At 36.6% G+C, this 20,085-nt stretch overlaps 2 protein-coding genes and 1 long non-coding RNA gene across 7 annotated transcripts in view; 2 read left to right on the forward strand and 1 right to left on the reverse strand.

Annotated features, from left to right (window-relative positions):
- PPIG (peptidylprolyl isomerase G) overlaps positions 1 to 1,039 on the forward strand; it is a 48,539-nt gene extending 47,500 nt beyond the window's left edge. For all 5 annotated transcript variants that reach the window (XM_025206464.1, XM_014520818.2, XM_025206466.1 and 2 more), the window contains one exon: positions 1 to 1,039. This exon is cut by the window's left edge and continues 595 nt beyond it. In XM_025206464.1, the coding sequence (XP_025062249.1) occupies positions 1 to 531 (531 nt within the window). In that variant the 3' untranslated portion in view covers positions 532 to 1,039.
- Positions 1,040 to 10,139: 9,100 nt separating this feature from the next.
- On the reverse strand, positions 10,140 to 20,055 carry CCDC173 (coiled-coil domain containing 173). Its single transcript, XM_025206473.1, has 7 exons — positions 19,314 to 20,055; positions 19,011 to 19,204; positions 18,019 to 18,175; positions 16,948 to 17,087; positions 16,246 to 16,438; positions 14,375 to 14,539; positions 10,140 to 11,071 (listed from the first exon to the last, which is right to left on the reverse strand). The coding sequence occupies exons 1-7, from the start codon at positions 19,383 to 19,385 to the stop codon at positions 10,712 to 10,714; spliced, it is 1,281 nt and encodes a 426-aa protein (XP_025062258.1). The 5' UTR covers positions 19,386 to 20,055; the 3' UTR covers positions 10,140 to 10,711.
- Positions 16,454 to 17,952, forward strand: LOC112550584. The gene is made up of 3 exons (XR_003094515.1): positions 16,454 to 16,748; positions 17,057 to 17,190; positions 17,494 to 17,952. It is a non-coding gene; the product is annotated as an uncharacterized LOC112550584 (long non-coding RNA).
- Positions 20,056 to 20,085: the final 30 nt, after the last annotated feature.

Below are 20,085 nucleotides of genomic sequence, written 5' to 3' on the forward strand. Positions count from 1 at the left end.
AGTAGAAGTAAAGAGTATTCAAGAAACAGGGATTCAAGAAGAAGAGGAAGATCAAGAAGTAGAGAGAGAAGAGGCACACCAGAAAAATATAGAGGAAGAGACAATAGAAGGAGAAGGGAATCAAGGAGCTCTGAGAGAGAAGAAAGTCAAAGCAGACACAGAGAAAGGTATTCAAATAGAGAAAGTAGAAGTTCATATAGAAAGAATGATGCTGAAAACCAAAGAAAGAAACGTTCAAGAAGTTATGAAAGTAGTAGCCCTGAGACCAATAAAGAAAAAAGGGGTAGTAAAGATCAGGATAGTAAAGATCAGGATAGAAGCCCAGACTCAAAGAAAAGGCAAAGTAGCAAGGACCGAGAAATGAAAACATCACTTTCACGGAGAAGTAAAGAAAAGGAGAAGAGCAGATCTTCACTAGAAAAAGAAATCAACCAAAAATCCAAGAGTCAGGAGAGAGACCATGCTCACAGTAAGGATAAAAAGTCTGATCATGAATCAAGTCCTGGAACAGATGAAGACAGACATGGATGAATTTGTGGACTTGGCGTTTCCATTCTGTCTCAACATTTTAGAGGCATTTTGGGGAGCACTTTTTTTTTTTTTTTTTTTTTTTAATGTGGACTTCAGTTTGGTCTTTTGATAATCTAAAACCTGGATCATTTGTACTGCTAAAGTTTTAATAAACTTGAAATGAAAACAAATTTTGTGTGTAACACAGTGTGCTGTGTTTTCACTATTTTATTGTTTTATGTATCCTTTTGTGTGTTGACGGCCAGGAGGGTACTTTTCTGTTGCATTTACTTTTTAATTTATAAATTTAGTTATCTCATTGCGAACAAATGACTGTTTATATAAAGAGGCATATGTGGTTTTCAAGGGGGAAAAACCTGCAAATATATTAAATGTCTTCTGAAGCTAGTAGAACTCTGCCAGTTGTATTTGTTATTACAGTGTAATTATGTTCATGCTATAGTACGAAGAAAACCTGAGGAAATGGTTTTGCGTGGAATAAAGAGGGATTTTGTAATCACAAAGTGAAGTACTTTGCAATGAATCTTCATTTTACTTGCACTGCTGTCACATACTTTTGATCAGTGTTAACAGTAGAATTCATGTGTTCTCTGAGGCAGCCATCCATACTTGGGGGTCATTTTTGGAATAAACAGTCACAAAATGTTTTATTTTATTTTTACAAAAATGCTAATCATTCAAAGTGAGAGTCTCTATAAACTTTTTTTTCTGTTTTGTGTTTCTGTGTTTGTCTACTGTGGAAAATTCAACTTTGGGTTTTCACCCAGTTTTGTTGCTTGTTTACAGTGGATACACAGAGATTGAGTGATTTAACTAGGATTCAATTTGTCTGTCCATATTTGTTCTTGGAAAGCAGTGGTTACTGAATACAACCAAGAACCAGGATTTCCACCTATTTATGATATTTCCTAGTTATTTGTTCAGGAGTGGCAATAACATCATAAAGAGTAGGAATGGGATGTCTCACTTTCCACAGCCTAAAAGTTCACCCACTGGGGGAAAGGATAGGTTGCATGCTAGCCAATTATTCCAATCCTAGAAAAAAATTGCTATAATTACTATAAGCTATAATTGTGCCAGGAAAACATACCTTGTGTTAGAATTTGATTCTGACAAATCTTAATGTTGAACCACTTCATTACATTAGTAACTGGTAGTATTGACATTCTGTGTCACTATTTTCCTTGTATAACATTTCTCAATGTGCATGTACAAAAGATTAGCATTGTCATTAAATCTTGCCTGAATTAAGTTTATTGCTATTCAGAAAATCGTCAGGTATGATTTTTTTTTTTTAAGGAGGAAACAAATAGCTTTTTTAAGAAGAAGAAAAAATCCAGGATGACGATTAATTTATGGACTAGCCTTTAAGTGAATAAAACTGCCAAGTTACTTTTTATTAGAAAGTACCTGGGGTTCCTGCATATGTCAAGGAACAACTTTTCATAATGTTTTAAATACACATTTTGCATTGTGGTGCTGTTATTAGGCAGAATAAGCAAAAATACTCATAAAGAGTATGAACAAATATAAACTTCAGCTGCTTTACATGGGGAGCGCTGCTCTGATTGCAGTACATGTTACCATTGAACTGTTTTATCTCCATGACCCTGTAGTGATTCAAGTTAACTGAATTGCCCTAACTTTGACCCTGGATGTGCAGGGTTTTGCTACACTTGTATCACTACAGGATTGTGCAGACAACAGTTACTTGTATCAGTATCCTTTGATATTGATAATACTGTTATATGCATTCATACCTAGACCATAAAAAGGCAACCATAACTGCTCCTTAGGAGGGGTTGTGATGTTAATGGAAGATCCATAATGGATCCTTTTGCAATATATGAATGTGAAGCAACTTTGAACCGAATAGCGTGTCAGGAAACTTAAATAACTGCAGCAGATCCCGTTGCATTGTTTTAGGTCTGACGTTAAAAAGCAAAGGAATTAGTTGAGAGCACTATCCAGTTCCTTGGGCATAGACCTTCTTGGCACACTTATGATCTGGTATGTAGATAATGTGCTGCAGTGTCTAATTTTAAAGATATATATATTGTAGAGTTTTTCATTATTTTTTTAGGGACTCTACCAAACAAAAAAAAAAGTTGCTCTGTCTTTGCTGGTTCTTCAGCAGCACTTAATCAAAGACCAGTATTTGCATAGATACGAGTATACCTGTTAACATCACTGAAGACTCTGTAAAAGGAAAAAGAAAAAAAGCAAACTAAGTAGTAGCCATGTTGGCTCTTGCTGTGTAAAGAATTCATAAGAAAAAATTGCCCAGTTTGGGTTGTAGGGATAAGACAATCAGTAGAAAATAATTTTCAGGATTAAAACAAGGTTGCTATCAAACATAAGACATTTTTTTAATTGTGTATATTTAAAAAAAAATTATCTTTAAAAGAAGGAGGATATTTTAGGGGACTAAAAAATGAAGCACTTTCAATTGTAGTTCGGGAATAATTTTAGGAAAGATAACCTTGTACAGTGTAGGTCTTATTTTAGGCATTAAAATATATTTTATAACCTTTCATATTTGTCACCTGCCTTGTTTTGGTGCAAAAGTAGTTTTGTGGTCGTCTTTACATTCTCTTTATAGTTTAAGGCAGTGGTTTTCAAACTGTGTTGTACAGAACCCTGGGACTCTGTACTAAGTGATTAGGAGTTCTGCAAAGAGATTGAAGATAATGACAGGGTGGGCTCGGTGGTAGTGTACCATCATTGCCAGGCTGGGTTGCCTGGCTCTACATCAGTCTTTCGGATGGAGGTAGGGGTTCCATGGCAGTAGGGATATAAAAGGGTTCTGTGACTCTAGGAAGTTTGAAAACCACTCCTTTAAGGTACCCTATTTGTACTTGTACAATAGTAGATTTAAATCCAATTGATGGGACAACACCAAAATGTTGACTTTTGACACAATTGGATTTTTTTATACCAAGAGGTATTAAGCTGTTCATGTTTAATTGCAGATGGTGAAATATTCTAAAGCACTCAGGGTTGGTCTGATTCTGATTCTGCTCCTGATAAAGTTGGTGGTAAATTATACCAATTGTGATCACTTTTAAAATCCTACCTGCAAAGTCTAAAGGGAGAGTTGAACTATATGGATGTGTAACAGTGATAAATGTTTTATTTCAGAAAATGGAAAATTATGGTTTTGACTTTTTCTTTAAATGGAAAGCATATTCTAAATTTTAGTTAGAAGACAGGAATGATTTCATTAATCTCCCAAAACTGATCCTAATGGCATATCTGTGAGCCCTGTGGATTCAAAATAACATGTATAAGGACAGTGTTTTCTGAAATAATAATTTCACCATGATCAAGAAAGTCTTGTGATGTAGTAAGTTCATGTACTGATCAGATGCATTTCCACACTTCAGCTAGACATTCTTTGTCAATCTAACGACCTCTAGTGGGTGCTAGTTTACTAATACATTTGAAATCATAGGCTTTGGACAGTATGATTGAAGGATGGAATGACATTTTCTTTGCAAAATTTACAGAAACAGTGCAAATGATGGTAGATATTCTGGATGATGTTGTATACCTAGAACTGCAGATTCCTCCTTGCAGGTGGATGGTACTATACTACTTTTTCAAAAGCCATTGCCTTTAAGAGAGATGCTGCCACCTTGATACATTTTTGGCTCCTATACAAAAATAGCCACAGTATTTGTGTTTTAAAAGGCTGTGATCAAATTTCACTCTTCCAATCTGTCTAGTATCAGTACCCTATAAATGTTCACTTTCTGAATTCTCACACTGTAGGTTCTTTATGTAGATATCTCTGCACTGAGCTGCTTCAAGTACTTAGCCAATTGTGTCCAGATGGTTGCCTAGTTTATAATAGTATCAATCAGTATTTCACATTGATTTTTGCTTAAAGTAAACATAAAATGAGGTGTTTCTCTTTCCTAAACTCTGACTCCTTTTCTAGAATAGGTGATATATTAAAGGGGCAAAATTTTCCTGCTGGATATCCCTTTCAGGAGCAAAATGGATTTACTGTTCTTCTTACTGGCAGAAGCATCTTTATTGCTGATATAGTAAGAATTCTTATGCTATAAACCATCAAAATAAGCATATTGTACTTTATTAAATATATGTTTTTTTCAGTTACCCCTCAGGTGTCTTTAGTATATGCAAGAAGATTGTATGAGAAAGGAGCTGGATATTTTTTTGTGTATATCATGCATCAATTTCAGTTAGTGGCTTAATTTCCAGGAGGATGTAAGCAACAGAGTTAATTCTTATTTTTAATTCCCAAAGGAGACTGGTGGTATAAATCTTAAAAACCAAAACAAAAAAACTCTACATTTTTTCTTTGCTTGTTAGAGTGCAGTTATCCAAAAAATCCCAAACTGTCCACATTCTGCAAAATTTAGATTCTAAACTCTTAACTTGGCTTGTTTCAGAGTTTGTGGTGTGTTACATTTCTTTGAAACAATCATCTGTTGACTGTAGATGCCTATTGTGTGCAATTTAGAAGTACCATGGTAGCGAACTTATATTTTTCATTAAGGAGCACAATGTTCTATTCAATTAATTAAAAAATTGAACTTTTTGACCTCAAAAACAAAATTTCTGATGTACACTATGAAATTTCAGGAAAGATGTCACAGTAACAAAATATAACTAAATAGTAGGTTTGGACATTATTTACATCAACTTAAAGAGAAAATAAAAACAGCATTCTGTGACTTGTTTTAAAGAATCAGCCTGAAATATCCCCAATTTATCAGTTGCTCAGTTGAGAATCCCATTGAAACTAGTGGGGCTGTTCATATGAGCAAGGTTTACAGGATCAGTCCCTTGGAATGCCAAATGTGCATGCCTATACCCTGTTAAGTATTTAACGTTTGTATCCATCAGTGTTCTAATGTTAACATACTGAACATAGTAAACTAGAACTTGCACTAATGTAATGCAATAGTTGTCTCTTTTTGGTCAACATTTTCCAACATGCAGAGCATGTTTATAGGAAAACTTGCAATGACTTTTCAGCAAGCGTTTAACCTTTGATGTATATCTCTGTAAAATTGTATATGAGATAAGTATATATAATGTGTTAATTTAGCTGTAACCGTTAACTTTTACATGTACTTTTTTGTACTGTGAATGACTTACTCGAAAGATTGAACAAAAGTTGGGCCTAGTTAATTTTGTGATCAGTGGTAACAGGAGCTAGCTAGTAATTGGTTTGCTGTGGTGGCTAAGAGCATTGTACTTGATCATAAAATAGTGCTGTATGTGTTTGATGGACTAAATTTTAATAAGAGTCATCAGAGCTTACAACGTCTTGGGCATTTTGTAATCTGTAGTTATTGACTGGGAGGACAAAATGTGAGTGCTTAATATAGAATGTGCAACTTGTGTATTAAAATATTTTCAGAAATATTAAATGCTTTTTCATATTTTGTTACTGCATTCTGTATTTTGTCCCACATACTTCCTACATTTCTGAAATATGTTAGCATGTTCTCTGTGTGATCTAAGGGGGTTAGAACATTGTTCACATTTGCTTGATTTATGAGGCAAGTGCTGTGTAAACATGCCAAGATAATTATTTCAGTGTTTGCTGTGAGCCTCTTTAAGTGTCAGTAACAAATTTGTGCTGAGTTTTAAAGTTGTAGGTACTTGAATGTAAATAGAATCTGTTAAATCAAGATCTCTGTTTTTCTAATGAAAAAAAGTCTTCTTTGCAGAAGTCATGACCTTTTTTTCTTTTCCAGCACTACACTGCCAGTTTGTAGAAGTGGTTATAGTTTATATATCTTGCTACACAGACAAGTGAACAAGAGTGAGTCTATCATAAAACCCATAAAGAAGAAATGCTGCTCCTGGGGAGCAGACAAAAATTATGCTTAGTGTCTCATTTCTTTGGCAGTGTCAAAATCCCGGATAGCGTCCTTTTGTTCATCAGGGAAGAAAATGACAGGGAATTATAGACTGGTAATCAAAGAGAAGTAAGAAATAAGACACCAAGCTCTTCTACTTTAGAGATAATTTGGTTAATAAACTTCTGTGTGTAAACATTTTTTATAAGTTACACCTAAAACATACAGTTTTAAAGAGTGTATCAGTTTTAAAAATGATGCCATAGAGTAAATTTAAGAACTTGCATGGGCAGAGTGGTTTGGGTTGTGTATGTTTTTAAGATGTTAACAGTAGCATTGAAATTGTTTTCCACAGTTTCTTGAATAAACGAGGTGGGCGTTGCAGATTTCCACATCCCACAAAGGACAAACCTTTCAACATAGGCTGTTTTAAAAAGTTCCAGCTAGAGAGCAGTTCTGCCTATCACTAACTTTATTGCTCTTTGTTCTTGTTCTGCACTGTCATAAATTGTAGTTATTTATGCTAAAAAATACCAGTGTCCTTATTAACTTCTCCCAGAAAAAAACAAAAAAAATAGAAATATGTAAATTTAAATGCTGTATTACTACAACACTGTAACACAGAAACAGGAACTGCAGGAGAGCTGAATATCTTCAGGAGAGTTTGTCCGCCCCTGAACTTTTCTGTTTGTGTATGTTTCTCTACCATATAAGGGTCACAAGGAGAAAGTCCCAATACCTGCTTTTGCTAATAAAGCTACTAACTTGTAGTCATAATGTTAATGTTTTCCAATTAAAGAATGGAAACAACTATTACTAGTAACCATGGATTAATGTTGCTTAGATTATATATATATTTTTAAACAGCTTGTTTTAAGTGGCTTGTTCTCATTGATACATAAGGCATAATTAAGCATGCCTTCAAAAAGCCAATGGTAAAAGGTTTTGACAGAAATTTCACAATTAAGCATTAAATATGGTAACAGTGCTAGTTACAAATAATATATATTCTTTCAGTTTACCCTGCATTTGTTTTAACATTTGATTTTTATCAGCAGAGCAAATACAATTGCACTGTTTTACCAGGTATTCCAACCTTCCCCTTAATCTGCTAGCTGCTGTTGACTTATTTTGCAAGCTGTTTTAAAACCGAGCAGAAGTGACCTTGAGTAAAATGTTGTTCCTGGGAGCTTGTTCTATGGTTGCCTTGGGCTGTTCAGAGAAGCTTCTTGTGCACAGACAGTCATGTGCCTGTATGCCCTAGGCATGTGTTTTTTCCTTAACAGGAGCCAATTAGTGTTTCCTAATCCTGCATGAGTGCAGAAGCCAGTGTGCACTTCTTGCCCACCTAAGCTCTGGAGCACTGTGCTGTTTGGATCATAGTTCTTGTGACCTACAGACCACTTGATGACTCTATTTTAATAAAACTATTGCTATTATGACCTTGATCTTTTTCTTCTACCTATTTCTTTTTCCTTTTAAAAATAATGAGACTAAGAGAAATCAACACAAAAATAGCAGCTGTATTGATATCAAAGGATAGCCATCTAATCTGTTATGATTACTTTAACCCTGTTTCATTCAATGTTAGGACAGTGTAGCTAACTTATGTCTGAATGATCCTCTAGCAGTACAACAGTTAGAACTGAGCAGTTGTTGCACAGTTGTGAGCAGCAGCTCATGTTTTAAAGTGGCTAAAAGGTACATTTACCCTTAACTAGAGACAAACTTTTCCTTTTGGGGGTGTTGCTCGTCTGGCCTAGAACCCCCTTATAGTCATCTTCCCTTCTCCCCCCATTCCTGGGTCTGAGAGGAAAGAAAATCCTAGGGCATCTTTACATATGCTCTGGTGAAGTGGGGGGGCTTTAATTAGAGCAGCTCTCAGGAGCTGCTTGAATTAAAGCACCTGCAGTGTCTTGAGTATTCAGCATCCCATGCTTCAAAATGGCATCTGGGTCACTTTAACTAAAGCTCGTTTGACGAGCTTTAGTTAAAGAAGCATCCCCACCACCATTTTGAAGCACAGGGACACTGAATACACAAGATACCAAGGCTGCTGGAGCACATTAATTAGCACACTTCAGCAGGCTCTATTAATTGAGTCTGCTCTGATGCACTGCAATTACAGCACATTGGAGTAGGCATCCTGCACATCTACAGGCACCCATAGATGCTGCTTCAGGTCCATCTGTTTGTTGCATGGCTTTTCCTAGATCCCTGAGGATTTAAACTATCCACCCTGTGACTATTTTTGTCTATTGGGAAAATATATCTATTGCCAAGAAGACTTGTATATTATTACCAGGAAATATACAAGTTGTTTACCTACTAGTCCTGGAAGAAGCATGAAAACCAGGCTCCAACTCCATCTTCTGGGTAAGTCCATGGGATCTGTTGCCAGTTTCAGGATTCTGGGCTCTGCCATATGCTATGCATCTTCAGGCATCAATTTAATGAGAAGACCCTCCTCTGCAGTGGGTCCTGAGACGAAGGCCAAAACTCTACAAGAATTATACAGCTTCTCCATCACCTCCTTAAACAGCACTTTTGGAAAAATGTCAACAGTGTTGCTTATTTGCTTCTTTATTGTAGATTTATAGACAGAGATTTGCTTGCAAAGCTGGGTATGCTGACAGAAGGGAACATTTTAGAATGTGCATAAGATGATAGTAACCAAAACTGTCCAGTTTCATAGGTGTCAAGAGGCGTCTGATCTGGGCAACTTTGTTTTACCCAAATCCAAGAGAACTCTGAATTTAAAACACCCTTGCAAATAATCAGATTCTAGACGCGGAAAATTTATAAATTTGTTATATGTTCCATGTCTAAAATCTAATTTTTGGAGGGCTGTTTTATGGGGGAAGGCAGCAGAGTATTCCAGTGTCCGGACTCCTGCCCCTTGTCACCTATCCCCGCCACCACTCATCCACCCTGCCAGAAAGACCAACACTTTATTTTTAAAAAATCTATTGAATAGCAAGCCCTGGAAATTGAAACTAACTCCTGTCTAGAAGAACTGATCATGGGCTTCCAGTGACTCGTCTTAGCAGAACACTTTTTATTTTGCTTTAGATAGCAAATAATTGAATGACCAATGATTGACCAACCACTCTAACATCCTTATGCCATTGGCTTCCTGGTTATTCCTTCTTATGCAAAGGTAGATTGTGTATACATAGACTTAAATCAAGCAGATGTGAATGTCAGTCTTAGCCAGAAGTAACAGTATCTAGTATGTATCAGGCAATGTGATAAATGTTAATAACTGTTGAATTTCTTACCATCTGTGATTGTACAGAAATTATTCTGCCTTTTCTGGATCAGGAAAGAACTTGTTGACTTGGTCTATTATCTTGTTATCAAACTCAACAGTAAGTAACACTCTTAAGTTTAAGATTCCATCATTAGGCTCGATCTGGAAAATGTCACTGTCTTCAAATAGTAATTGCTAAGGTTTAACAGACTTTTCTGAATGTAGTGAAGTTTTTTCTTAATATAGTGCAAGAATAAAATCTATGAATCTAAGATAATGGTAAGGAAAATTCTATTCTGATAATGAACTAACATTTTGGCTGATTTAAAATTTAGTAAAATGGAGAATCTGAAAGAATATGTGGAATATGAACTTTGTTTCAATCCATTTTAAAAAATATTAAATTATTTTATATTTTGTTCTTTCATTTTGTATTTGTTTAACATGTATTTGGCATCTTTTGATGGTAAGTTTATAAGAGCTGCTGATTAAGAATACAAGTCAAATGCAGCAGTTAAAAACAAATTACAGGGGAGGTATAAAAGACTGGTTTTGAAACTGAAAACTGAGACCCAAATATTCTATTTTTTTAAAAATACGTATTTTATATATGAATAAAGTTTTACAGTAGTTATTCATCATTATGTTTGTATATCTGGTTTAAAATACATTTGTAAAATACAAATTGTTTTGTTTATGACCTTATACTTAGTTCAGTAATTACTTTTCCATGGAGTATGGGCAAACAAACAAGTTAGATAAAAAAGGGTGCATGGATTTACATCACATCAGCTACTCTGCAGTACTGTACATTTTTATCCATAACAAGTGAAAGTTAAGCTGCAGTAGTTTAGCTCTGTTTGTATTAATCAACTACTGTGGTTAACTTTCACTTATTGTGGAGTAAATGTATGCATACAAAAAGTTTATTACAGATGTACGGTAAGTTTCTGTACCTTTCAATTTCCTGTACTTTGTTCATATGTCCATTCCCACTGCAAGCCTGTAGTTCTTTAATATCATTTTTACAGTGTAAATCTCTTGAAGATTTATTGAAGTTTTTAAGGTTCAAAAGGGTATTTTTCTATGTAAAACCTGGTCTTGCTTTAGTTGTTTGTATAGGATCATTGTCAGGTAGTGCTTTAATTTCTTGAGCGGTGTTAGAGCTGCAAGAAGGTAGCTGAGTTCCACTGACATCCTTTGTTTGATAACTAGGTCTTATTCTTCCTCTTTCTCTGTAAATTGGTCCATGGCCCCTGGCAGTTCTTTCCTTGGCTGCTTTGAGAAGAGGATAAAGATTTCGTGCTATTTTGGATTCTGATTCAATTACTTGCTTTGCATATTCTTGAAATTCCTGCTCCTTGTAAATTGCAATAATTTCTCTCTGAGCATCATAATCCAGTTCTTTTTGCTTTTCCTGCTCTCTTTTTGCCCGTCTTTCAGCCTGTTAAAGGAAAGGAAATAACAGAAGCCCAAATATTTACATGCAATGAAGCTGTAACAGAATAAGTCTAAAGTTATGGAAGTCCTGAGGTAACACTGACTTTTAAAAATAATTTGGTCTAAATATCTCTTTACTATAAACATTATTATTCATAGCAGAAACTGGTTAGAGTTGCTTAACTGACGTTCTTTATTTGTCCACAAAACAAATACAGAAAGCTGGAGGATATGGGTCACAGGTGTGTACAGGGGTCTTTATTACAGCAGGCTCATCAAAAGCCATGGGGCTTTATGAATGTGGCTAGTATTGTCCTGGGTGTGTAATTCTCAGCAGTGTTGCCAGCCTTGGCCATTTTCAAGGGGCCTAGATCAACCTGTAAAAAATATGGATACGCAAAAGGCCCTAAAGCCTGTTGCTGAGGCTAGGGACAGAAATTACACATTTACCAGTATAAGTGATTGGAAGCCAGTTCAAATCTGTAACACAACATAAGTTCATTGCATATAAACCACTTTCAAAATGGCCGAAACTGGTTTAAGATAAACCTGGATGAAGTATCAGACTTAACTGATTCAGGTTAAAATTGGTTTATGGAATTTCTGCCATAAATGAAGGGGGATTTAACAACAGCCTTCAACCACCTGAAGGATGGTTATAAAGGATATGGCTAGACTGTTCTTCATAGTGGCAGATGACAGAACAAGGGACAGTGGCCTCAAGCTGCAGCAAAGGAGGTTTAGGTTGGATATTAGGAAAAACGTTCTCACTAAGAGGGTGATGAAACACTGGAACAGGTTACCTGGAGAGATGGTGGAGTCTCCATCCTTGGAGGTTTTTAGAGCCCAGCTTGACAAAGCCCTGACTGGAATGATCTAGTTGGAGGTTGTCCTACTTTGAGCAGGGGGGTTAGACTAGATGACCTCCTGAGGTCCCTTCCAACCCTAATTTTCTGATTCTATGAAACCCTCCTTTTTACTTCACCAAGGATATAAATCCCAACTAATTAAGACCTTCCAGGCTCACAAAAGATCTGGTTCAGTCCAGTTCCAAAAGTTTCAGTAAAACACTCTCCCTCTGCCTGAAGAAGTGTGTTTGTACCTGAAAGCTTGCAAAGAACAATTTTTCCAAATATTTAGTTGGTCTAGTAAAAGATACCACATTTACCCAAAGAATCTTGTCTGTCAGTAAAACAAAGACATTTAAATAAAACCAATCAAAGATAATTTATTAGAATGTGCCACCTATAAATATGGGGTATAGGCTGAAGGAAAATTTGGAGAACATGGCAAAGTCAAAGAAACCTGCTGCCAATATGCATGCCACCCTTCTCCCATCTCTCGTCTTCCCAGCTGATATAGGTAAAAATCTATATTGTGCTTTCATGGGTAGCTAAATAAATTTGGGATAAGTTTTTGGTTTTTGTGTTTTATAGTACAAGCAAATAAAAGGTCAAGCTGAAGACCTGTTTTTGCATCTTTTATTAGCAGCCAACGGTCAAGGTTACCTGTAATCTGGGTAACAGCAGACACCAAATTATTTTTACATAAACCAGCCTTGTAGTTGTCATTATTTGGTGTCATATTTTGGATCCCTGGAGATGAAAGGATCCAGATCCTATTTCTAATCCTCTGAGCTAACTGCGTTCCCACTTTAATATAAAGTCTGCTGAAAGTTCCTATACTTGAACTCTAAGAGTAACAATTCTTAGTGTGCTCGGGATAAAAATAATCTCATATTCTCTTGGTTTGAACTCAACTTTGATAATATAAACATTTAAGTTTAATGCAAAAATATTGTGCCATCAACATGCATTGAAATTTCTAAAATATCAGATAATTCCTCTATTTACCATTTGCTGGATTTGAAATTCTTTTGTTTTTATGTTTTCATTGTGTTGTCTTTGTTTCTTTTCTTTTTCCATTTCTAGATAGATGCGATCTGCTTCTGTTAATTCCTGAAGCTTTTTCTTAGCTTCTAATCTCTCCTCTTGCTCTTTTTCTTTTTTCATTTTCATCTGTTTTGTGAAAAAAAGTTAACTCAGCCAACAGATTTGGAAAATGTATTTTTAGAAAACCATTCTACAGGAAAGAGAAACAAAATTACTCAAAGAATCATAGAGTTAAGAAACAGTGATATATTAGCTGAGGCTTTCAAAAACTAATTTGACACCCCTACATTCATTTTCCTTTAATGTCAAGGATATTAGGAAAAACGTTCTCACTAAGAGGGTGATGAAACACTGGAACAGGTTACCTGGAGAGATGGTGGAGTCTCCATCCTTGGAGGTTTTTAGAGCCCAGCTTGACAAAGCCCTGACTGGAATGATCTAGTTGGAGGTTGTCCTACTTTGAGCAGGGGGGTTAGACTAGATGACCTCCTGAGGTCCCTTCCAACCCTAATTTTCTGATTCTATGAAACCCTCCTTTTTACTTCACCAAGGATATAAATCCCAACTAATTAAGACCTTCCAGGCTCACAAAAGATCTGGTTCAGTCCAGTTCCAAAAGTTTCAGTAAAACACTCTCCCTCTGCCTGAAGAAGTGTGTTTGTACCTGAAAGCTTGCAAAGAACAATTTTTCCAAATATTTAGTTGGTCTAGTAAAAGATACCACATTTACCCAAAGAATCTTGTCTGTCAGTAAAACAAAGACATTTAAATAAAACCAATCAAAGATAATTTATTAGAATGTGCCACCTATAAATATGGGGTATAGGCTGAAGGAAAATTTGGAGAACATGGCAAAGTCAAAGAAACCTGCTGCCAATATGCATGCCACCCTTCTCCCATCTCTCGTCTTCCCAGCTGATATAGGTAAAAATCTATATTGTGCTTTCATGGGTAGCTAAATAAATTTGGGATAAGTTTTTGGTTTTTGTGTTTTATAGTACAAGCAAATAAAAGGTCAAGCTGAAGACCTGTTTTTGCATCTTTTATTAGCAGCCAACGGTCAAGGTTACCTGTAATCTGGGTAACAGCAGACACCAAATTATTTTTACATAAACCAGCCTTGTAGTTGTCATTATTTGGTGTCATATTTTGGATCCCTGGAGATGAAAGGATCCAGATCCTATTTCTAATCCTCTGAGCTAACTGCGTTCCCACTTTAATATAAAGTCTGCTGAAAGTTCCTATACTTGAACTCTAAGAGTAACAATTCTTAGTGTGCTCGGGATAAAAATAATCTCATATTCTCTTGGTTTGAACTCAACTTTGATAATATAAACATTTAAGTTTAATGCAAAAATATTGTGCCATCAACATGCATTGAAATTTCTAAAATATCAGATAATTCCTCTATTTACCATTTGCTGGATTTGAAATTCTTTTGTTTTTATGTTTTCATTGTGTTGTCTTTGTTTCTTTTCTTTTTCCATTTCTAGATAGATGCGATCTGCTTCTGTTAATTCCTGAAGCTTTTTCTTAGCTTCTAATCTCTCCTCTTGCTCTTTTTCTTTTTTCATTTTCATCTGTTTTGTGAAAAAAAGTTAACTCAGCCAACAGATTTGGAAAATGTATTTTTAGAAAACCATTCTACAGGAAAGAGAAACAAAATTACTCAAAGAATCATAGAGTTAAGAAACAGTGATATATTAGCTGAGGCTTTCAAAAACTAATTTGACACCCCTACATTCATTTTCCTTTAATGTCAAAGCTAGTAACTGATTAGCCATGTGACTTTGGCTACCTGTCTACAGCCAAAGAGTAAGAAAGAATTGCCCAGAAACATCTCATACTGTTCTCTTAAAACGCTCGTTTACAAAACAGTTTTCAAGATGGCCCATGAAGCACTTACTGGTGGTCCACAGAAAACTAACTACTGCTGGCAAAATCCCTTTACCCCCAAATGCTGAATCCTTTTGCAAGACAGAAAAAATACATTACTTTCCCAATATTATGTTTCCATGTAAAGAACTATTGGTGTTCCAGCAACAATGTTATAAAGTCCCAAGCAGAAGGTGAATTTGGCTGTACAGTAATGACTAGGAGAAATAATCTAGAAATCTGCCCTAAGAGTATGAAAATTATATTTGGCTGGTGACACACACAAGCCTTATTACTCTGTTGTGAGATTTCCACTGTCCAGAAGTTACATACCCAAGAACTTTAGCACTTAAGCTGATTAACAAGATGATGATAAAAAGTCACCCAATAAAAGGCCATGCCCATGTGTTATGCCCATGTCAAAATCTGCCTCTTTTAGTGGACTCTATCCAAATTTACAGATTCTCTGCCCTTGCCTAGAATAAACTCTGCTTCGGAGAGGCTTAACTACAAATTTTGATGCCCAGGGCAAAAGCAGAGATCCCAAGGAGTGGAGGCTAAGTGCCAGGGAGTCTTATGGCTGATGGAACTGGAGCATGGGCCACCATTCTTGACATCTCCACTTTACATCAGCACCTGGGGCTCATGCCCCACTCACCCATACCTAATTAAGTTACTGCTGCTTTGGGTTCCTACCCCTGAGCTGTAAAGAGAGTGGTTCCCTGGATACAACTCTTAAAACCTTATACTTTCTATGTGGCAGCGATAGTGGTGTGTTCAGGAGAGTGACTGGAACAAGAATGAATGCAAGACTTAGGTATGCATGAAGGAATCTCCAAATTGAAGTTACAGAAACAAGAGAGGCCAGATTATTCAAAGACCCTGCTCAGCCTCATTAAATATGATAGAAGCCCATCAGTCTTTAAAGGTCTTTGCCTTCTTCAGGCAAAGAAAGGCCTCTCTCATTTAGGGAAAGTGCTGTGTATTTACCACTTGCTCTTGACCCTGCAGGATAGCAGGAGGGTTCCATTACAGAAGAGCTATATTTTTCTTCTAAAAAGTGCCGAAAGAGTATGTTGGGCACACTACAACAAAAAAAAATCGCCCACCTCCCCAGCTGCTTGAAATAATGGATACTGAAATTTAAAATGGTTGCATCAATTGACGAGGATAATGCAGCCTTCCCATGACTGTTTATAAAGCACCATCACCTACAGCTTGCTTAAAAAATAATGTACATTGGTACATGATGATGTACATTAGTTGAAAGTGTTGAAAAATGAGGGGTTCACTGAAAAGGAAAGATACTGAAAACTAAAAAATACTAAAAAAAAATACTGCTTTTTCCCAAAATCCTTCCAAGAAGAACGTCTGTGCCATTAAACTCCTTTTTCTTTGAGAGAATTCTTACGACGGTAGCTCTGTACTCTGCAATTGATTTCAATTCGGCTGTGTGTTTTTTCTCTTTTTCTTTGAGTTCTTCTTCCCACGCAGCTTCTTTCTCTGCAACAGCTCTAGCAACACGTTCATCTTCCTCCTGAAATGTCTGTTTCATCTGTGCAGCCAGACGGTTAATAATATTATCCTGACGTTCCTGCATTAGCCTGTAGCACAACAGCAATTAATGTAACATGTCAATGTTACATAGACAAGCCTGGCTTTCTTACAAGTATCTCATTTATACCCTGATTGATTAATATAAATGTCAGATTAAGTAATCAGGTCTTTTTCTTCCCCTGTCTTTCTCCTTCAAGGAAATCATAGCCACATCATCATAACATTCTCCATCACACTTTGGACAGTTTGGAGATGAGGTGAGATGAAAAGACTTCAACATGCTGATGTGGTATTTTAAAAGAACAGTAAGATCCCAGACAACACTCCCAGTATCTCTGATTAGAGAAGATGTAAAAGGTGAGAAAATAATTCCTCTCAGATACTTTCCTCTTTTATTTTTTCAAAATAGAGTTTTACTATCCAGAAGCATTGTGGCTAGGCTACCTATTACTATAAGATTTTTTTTGCTTCACTTTGGATATTAGTGTGGAAATACTGGAAATAGCATGACAAAGACTTAATTGTGAATATGTGCTTTATCTAACATTGCACCCACCTGTTCATTTCAGCTTCTTTTTCTCGTCTCAACTTGGCCAAAGTTTGTTTTGCTTTAAAGTGAGCTCTAATTTTATCATTTTCCTCCTCTTCTTTTTGCTCCTTTACAGCTTTAAGAACATGCTGGTCAGCAATGTACTCCTTTTTAAACAAAAATGTCCTGTTATTTACTAAAGATGGGCACCTAAGTCTTTGAAAAAAAGGAACTGAAAAAACAACTGGGCAGGGTTTTACACCATAATATGTAAGTTCCCTAGGCTTGCGCAAGGGGGAAGACAAGGATCTAGAACAGTGGTTCCCAACCTTGGGGCAATGCCGGCAGTGCCGCACACAGAAGATGAGCCACGCTGTGTGCTGGGAGCTCCCCTGACCTCGGGCTGCCACTGTCCCACTCTGCTCCCAGTGGATAGCAGCAAAAAAAGTTGGGAACCACTGATCTAGAAGAACAATATTGTTCTCACTTTGATAAACTACCTTAAATTATGGCTAACCTACATCGAATTGCTGCAAAAGTATGAGTAATATTTTCCTGTACGTGAATTTCTAGATCTGAGCTCCCTGAAGGACAGAACAAGAGGCTGCTGGACATCAAGCCAGCATGTGAGAGATACAGTTCCTATTTGTGAGTGACTTTCATTATGAAGGGGAATAAAATAAAATAATCTAGTTATACTGACAACCTAATGCCATTTTTCTTTCCTAATAAAGATAAAGGAAATTAGAACAGCTCAGTTTAATGGAAGTTTTAAAATTGGAGATATTCTCCTTGTTATGTGTAGCATAATTCTTACCAAGGACCATGCACAGTCTTAGCAACTATCATGTTGCTGTTTCAGTGAAAATTAGTGGGTCTGTTGTTAAAAGGGAAGCCCCACCTAGAGAATAGGTACTGAAGAGAGTAACATAAATGGCAAAGTACGGTGTTGTTACTGTGGCAAAACTACCCCAGACTTCACTGGAATTTGTGGGAGCTGAACACCTTTGAAAATCTGGTCATATCTTAAAAAGAAACATATTTGCATAGGCATCCAAAGTGGAAGAGATTTAGACTTTCTACTTTTCTGCTACTTACAAGATGAGCCCTCTTGTGTTCAAGTTTTTCTTTCTCCTTCTTTTCCTTTTCTCTCAGAACATCCAACTCGTATAACCTGGTAAGTCTTTGAATTCCTTCAGCTTCTCTTTTTGTCTCAAGCTTAGCTAATTCTGCCTGGTGTTTATGTTCCTTTATTCTGCAACATAAAAGGAAATATTAATAGTGGACAAGGAAGAAAACATATGTAGTAAGTAACATTTACATATTTCTAAAGGTTTTAACAATGTTGGATTATTTGAATTGAAGGCAGGTAGAGTGATGGGGTCCAGGAGCTGAAGCAATACATCTTAAAGTCCCAAGCTCAGCCCAAGGCAAGGGATGAGCATTGGTCAGCCCAAGGCAAGAGATCAGCACTGAAAACTAGACTGGCAAGGGGGACCTAGGCACCTAAATGCACTACTTTGCAATGGACATTGATTAGGAGAGCCTTGTGTACCACTGAATAGACACTACCCTAACCTAAGCTGCTGAAAAGTATGTGGAATCCAGCAGTAGGGTCCACTCTCAACACCCTTGTCCATCCTGACAGTGGGACTGGGGCTGGTTGTGACAACTGCATTGTATTCCATCAAAATGTACTTAAGCAAACAGATGGAAGATGCACTCGGTGATCTCCTGTGTAGTGCCCAATTTTGTTGTAGTCTGCATACAGTATAAATTTCCTAGAAGTAACATGTTACATTGTAGAATTGTCTCGCAAGGAACATATTGGAAGCTCCTTTCCAAATGAAGCTGGACTGGAAAACATGGTAGGTCAGGTAATATAAGTAGAACAGTGCTGTGCTGGGGAGATAAGACTGGCTGCTATAAAAGGTCTTTTATCTCTACTGAGATAACAGCTCACTTTCTTTCGTGTCATTTTTGTAGTAAATGAACTAAGTTTAGCAGCATGATTCAAGTGTATGCATAGAAAAAGAGAGTGAGTTTAGATAAGAATCATTACAGGTCAGAAACAGGCCTATTTTACATACTGTTCCAGCTGGTCTCTGCAAAGTGCCTGTCGTTTCATATGGCATTCGTGTGCCTTTTTTTGTTCTTTAAGGATTGCTTTCTCACGCTCATGTTCCATTTCTTCTTCTCTTTTTTTGTTAATGCCTGTTTTTTTCTTTTTAAATTCAATCTGAGCTTCCCTTTCCCTTAGAACCTCAGTAAGTAGAAGTGCTTGCTACAAAAGAGAATGGGGACATTTTGTATGGTTACTTTATTGCACATGTGGTTATCCCCAAAGAAATTGAATACAATTTGAATGTAAAGATGACAAACTGTCTACAGACATGTAACCCTTTCACTCTGTCAGTCTGATAATACTGATATATTTTTGCTGCTTCAATGGCCTCTCTTCTCATTGCTGCTTGGAACTGCGCTTCTTCCAAATCCAGCTGGTTTTTTTCTTCCTCTTCCCTTTCTTCACGCAACTTTCTGGCTTCAAGGTTCTTCTGTGCCAGGCCCTACAATGCAGGTAAAATCACGCTGTATTAGAGGAAACAGTGAAAAATGTTGGCGCAAAATCTTGAATGCTTTGCTAAGACAAAATTGGCAAGAATTTGGTTAGCTTATTTCTGTGTCTAAAATGAACTGTCAACCCTTTTTAAAATGTGCTTCTGTCATGTTCTTAAATCTGGATTCAGATTTAAAAGCATGTTTTATGTGAGGGTCCTGTAAGTAATTAAGAGTAAGCTTTCCTCCACTGGATAAAGAATGTATAAGGATCCCTTTGGACAGCAGTGAAGTGCAGAAATCTCTGAAGTAATCTCTGCACAGGCTAATATGCCCCAGGCCCCACACACCCTTAGGGATGGCTTTGGTTGTATACATTAGACTAAGTTGGTGGTGCAGGCAGCATTGCATCATGCATAGCACCATTTTCAACACTATTGCAATGAAACAATAATAAATGGGTCCAATTTAAGTTAGTGTGTCAATTTAGGTAGACCAAATGTGTGATTATGTGAGTTGAAATTAGGTATGTAATGGTACATTTAGAAGTGGAAGGCCTCTGGTGATATTCTGACTATGGAAATGCATGAAACAGGAAACCTATAGGGA

This window comes from Alligator sinensis, unplaced genomic scaffold (genome assembly GCF_000455745.1).
Source record: "Alligator sinensis unplaced genomic scaffold, ASM45574v1 scaffold143_1, whole genome shotgun sequence".
NCBI classification, from domain to species: Eukaryota; Metazoa; Chordata; order Crocodylia; family Alligatoridae; genus Alligator; species Alligator sinensis.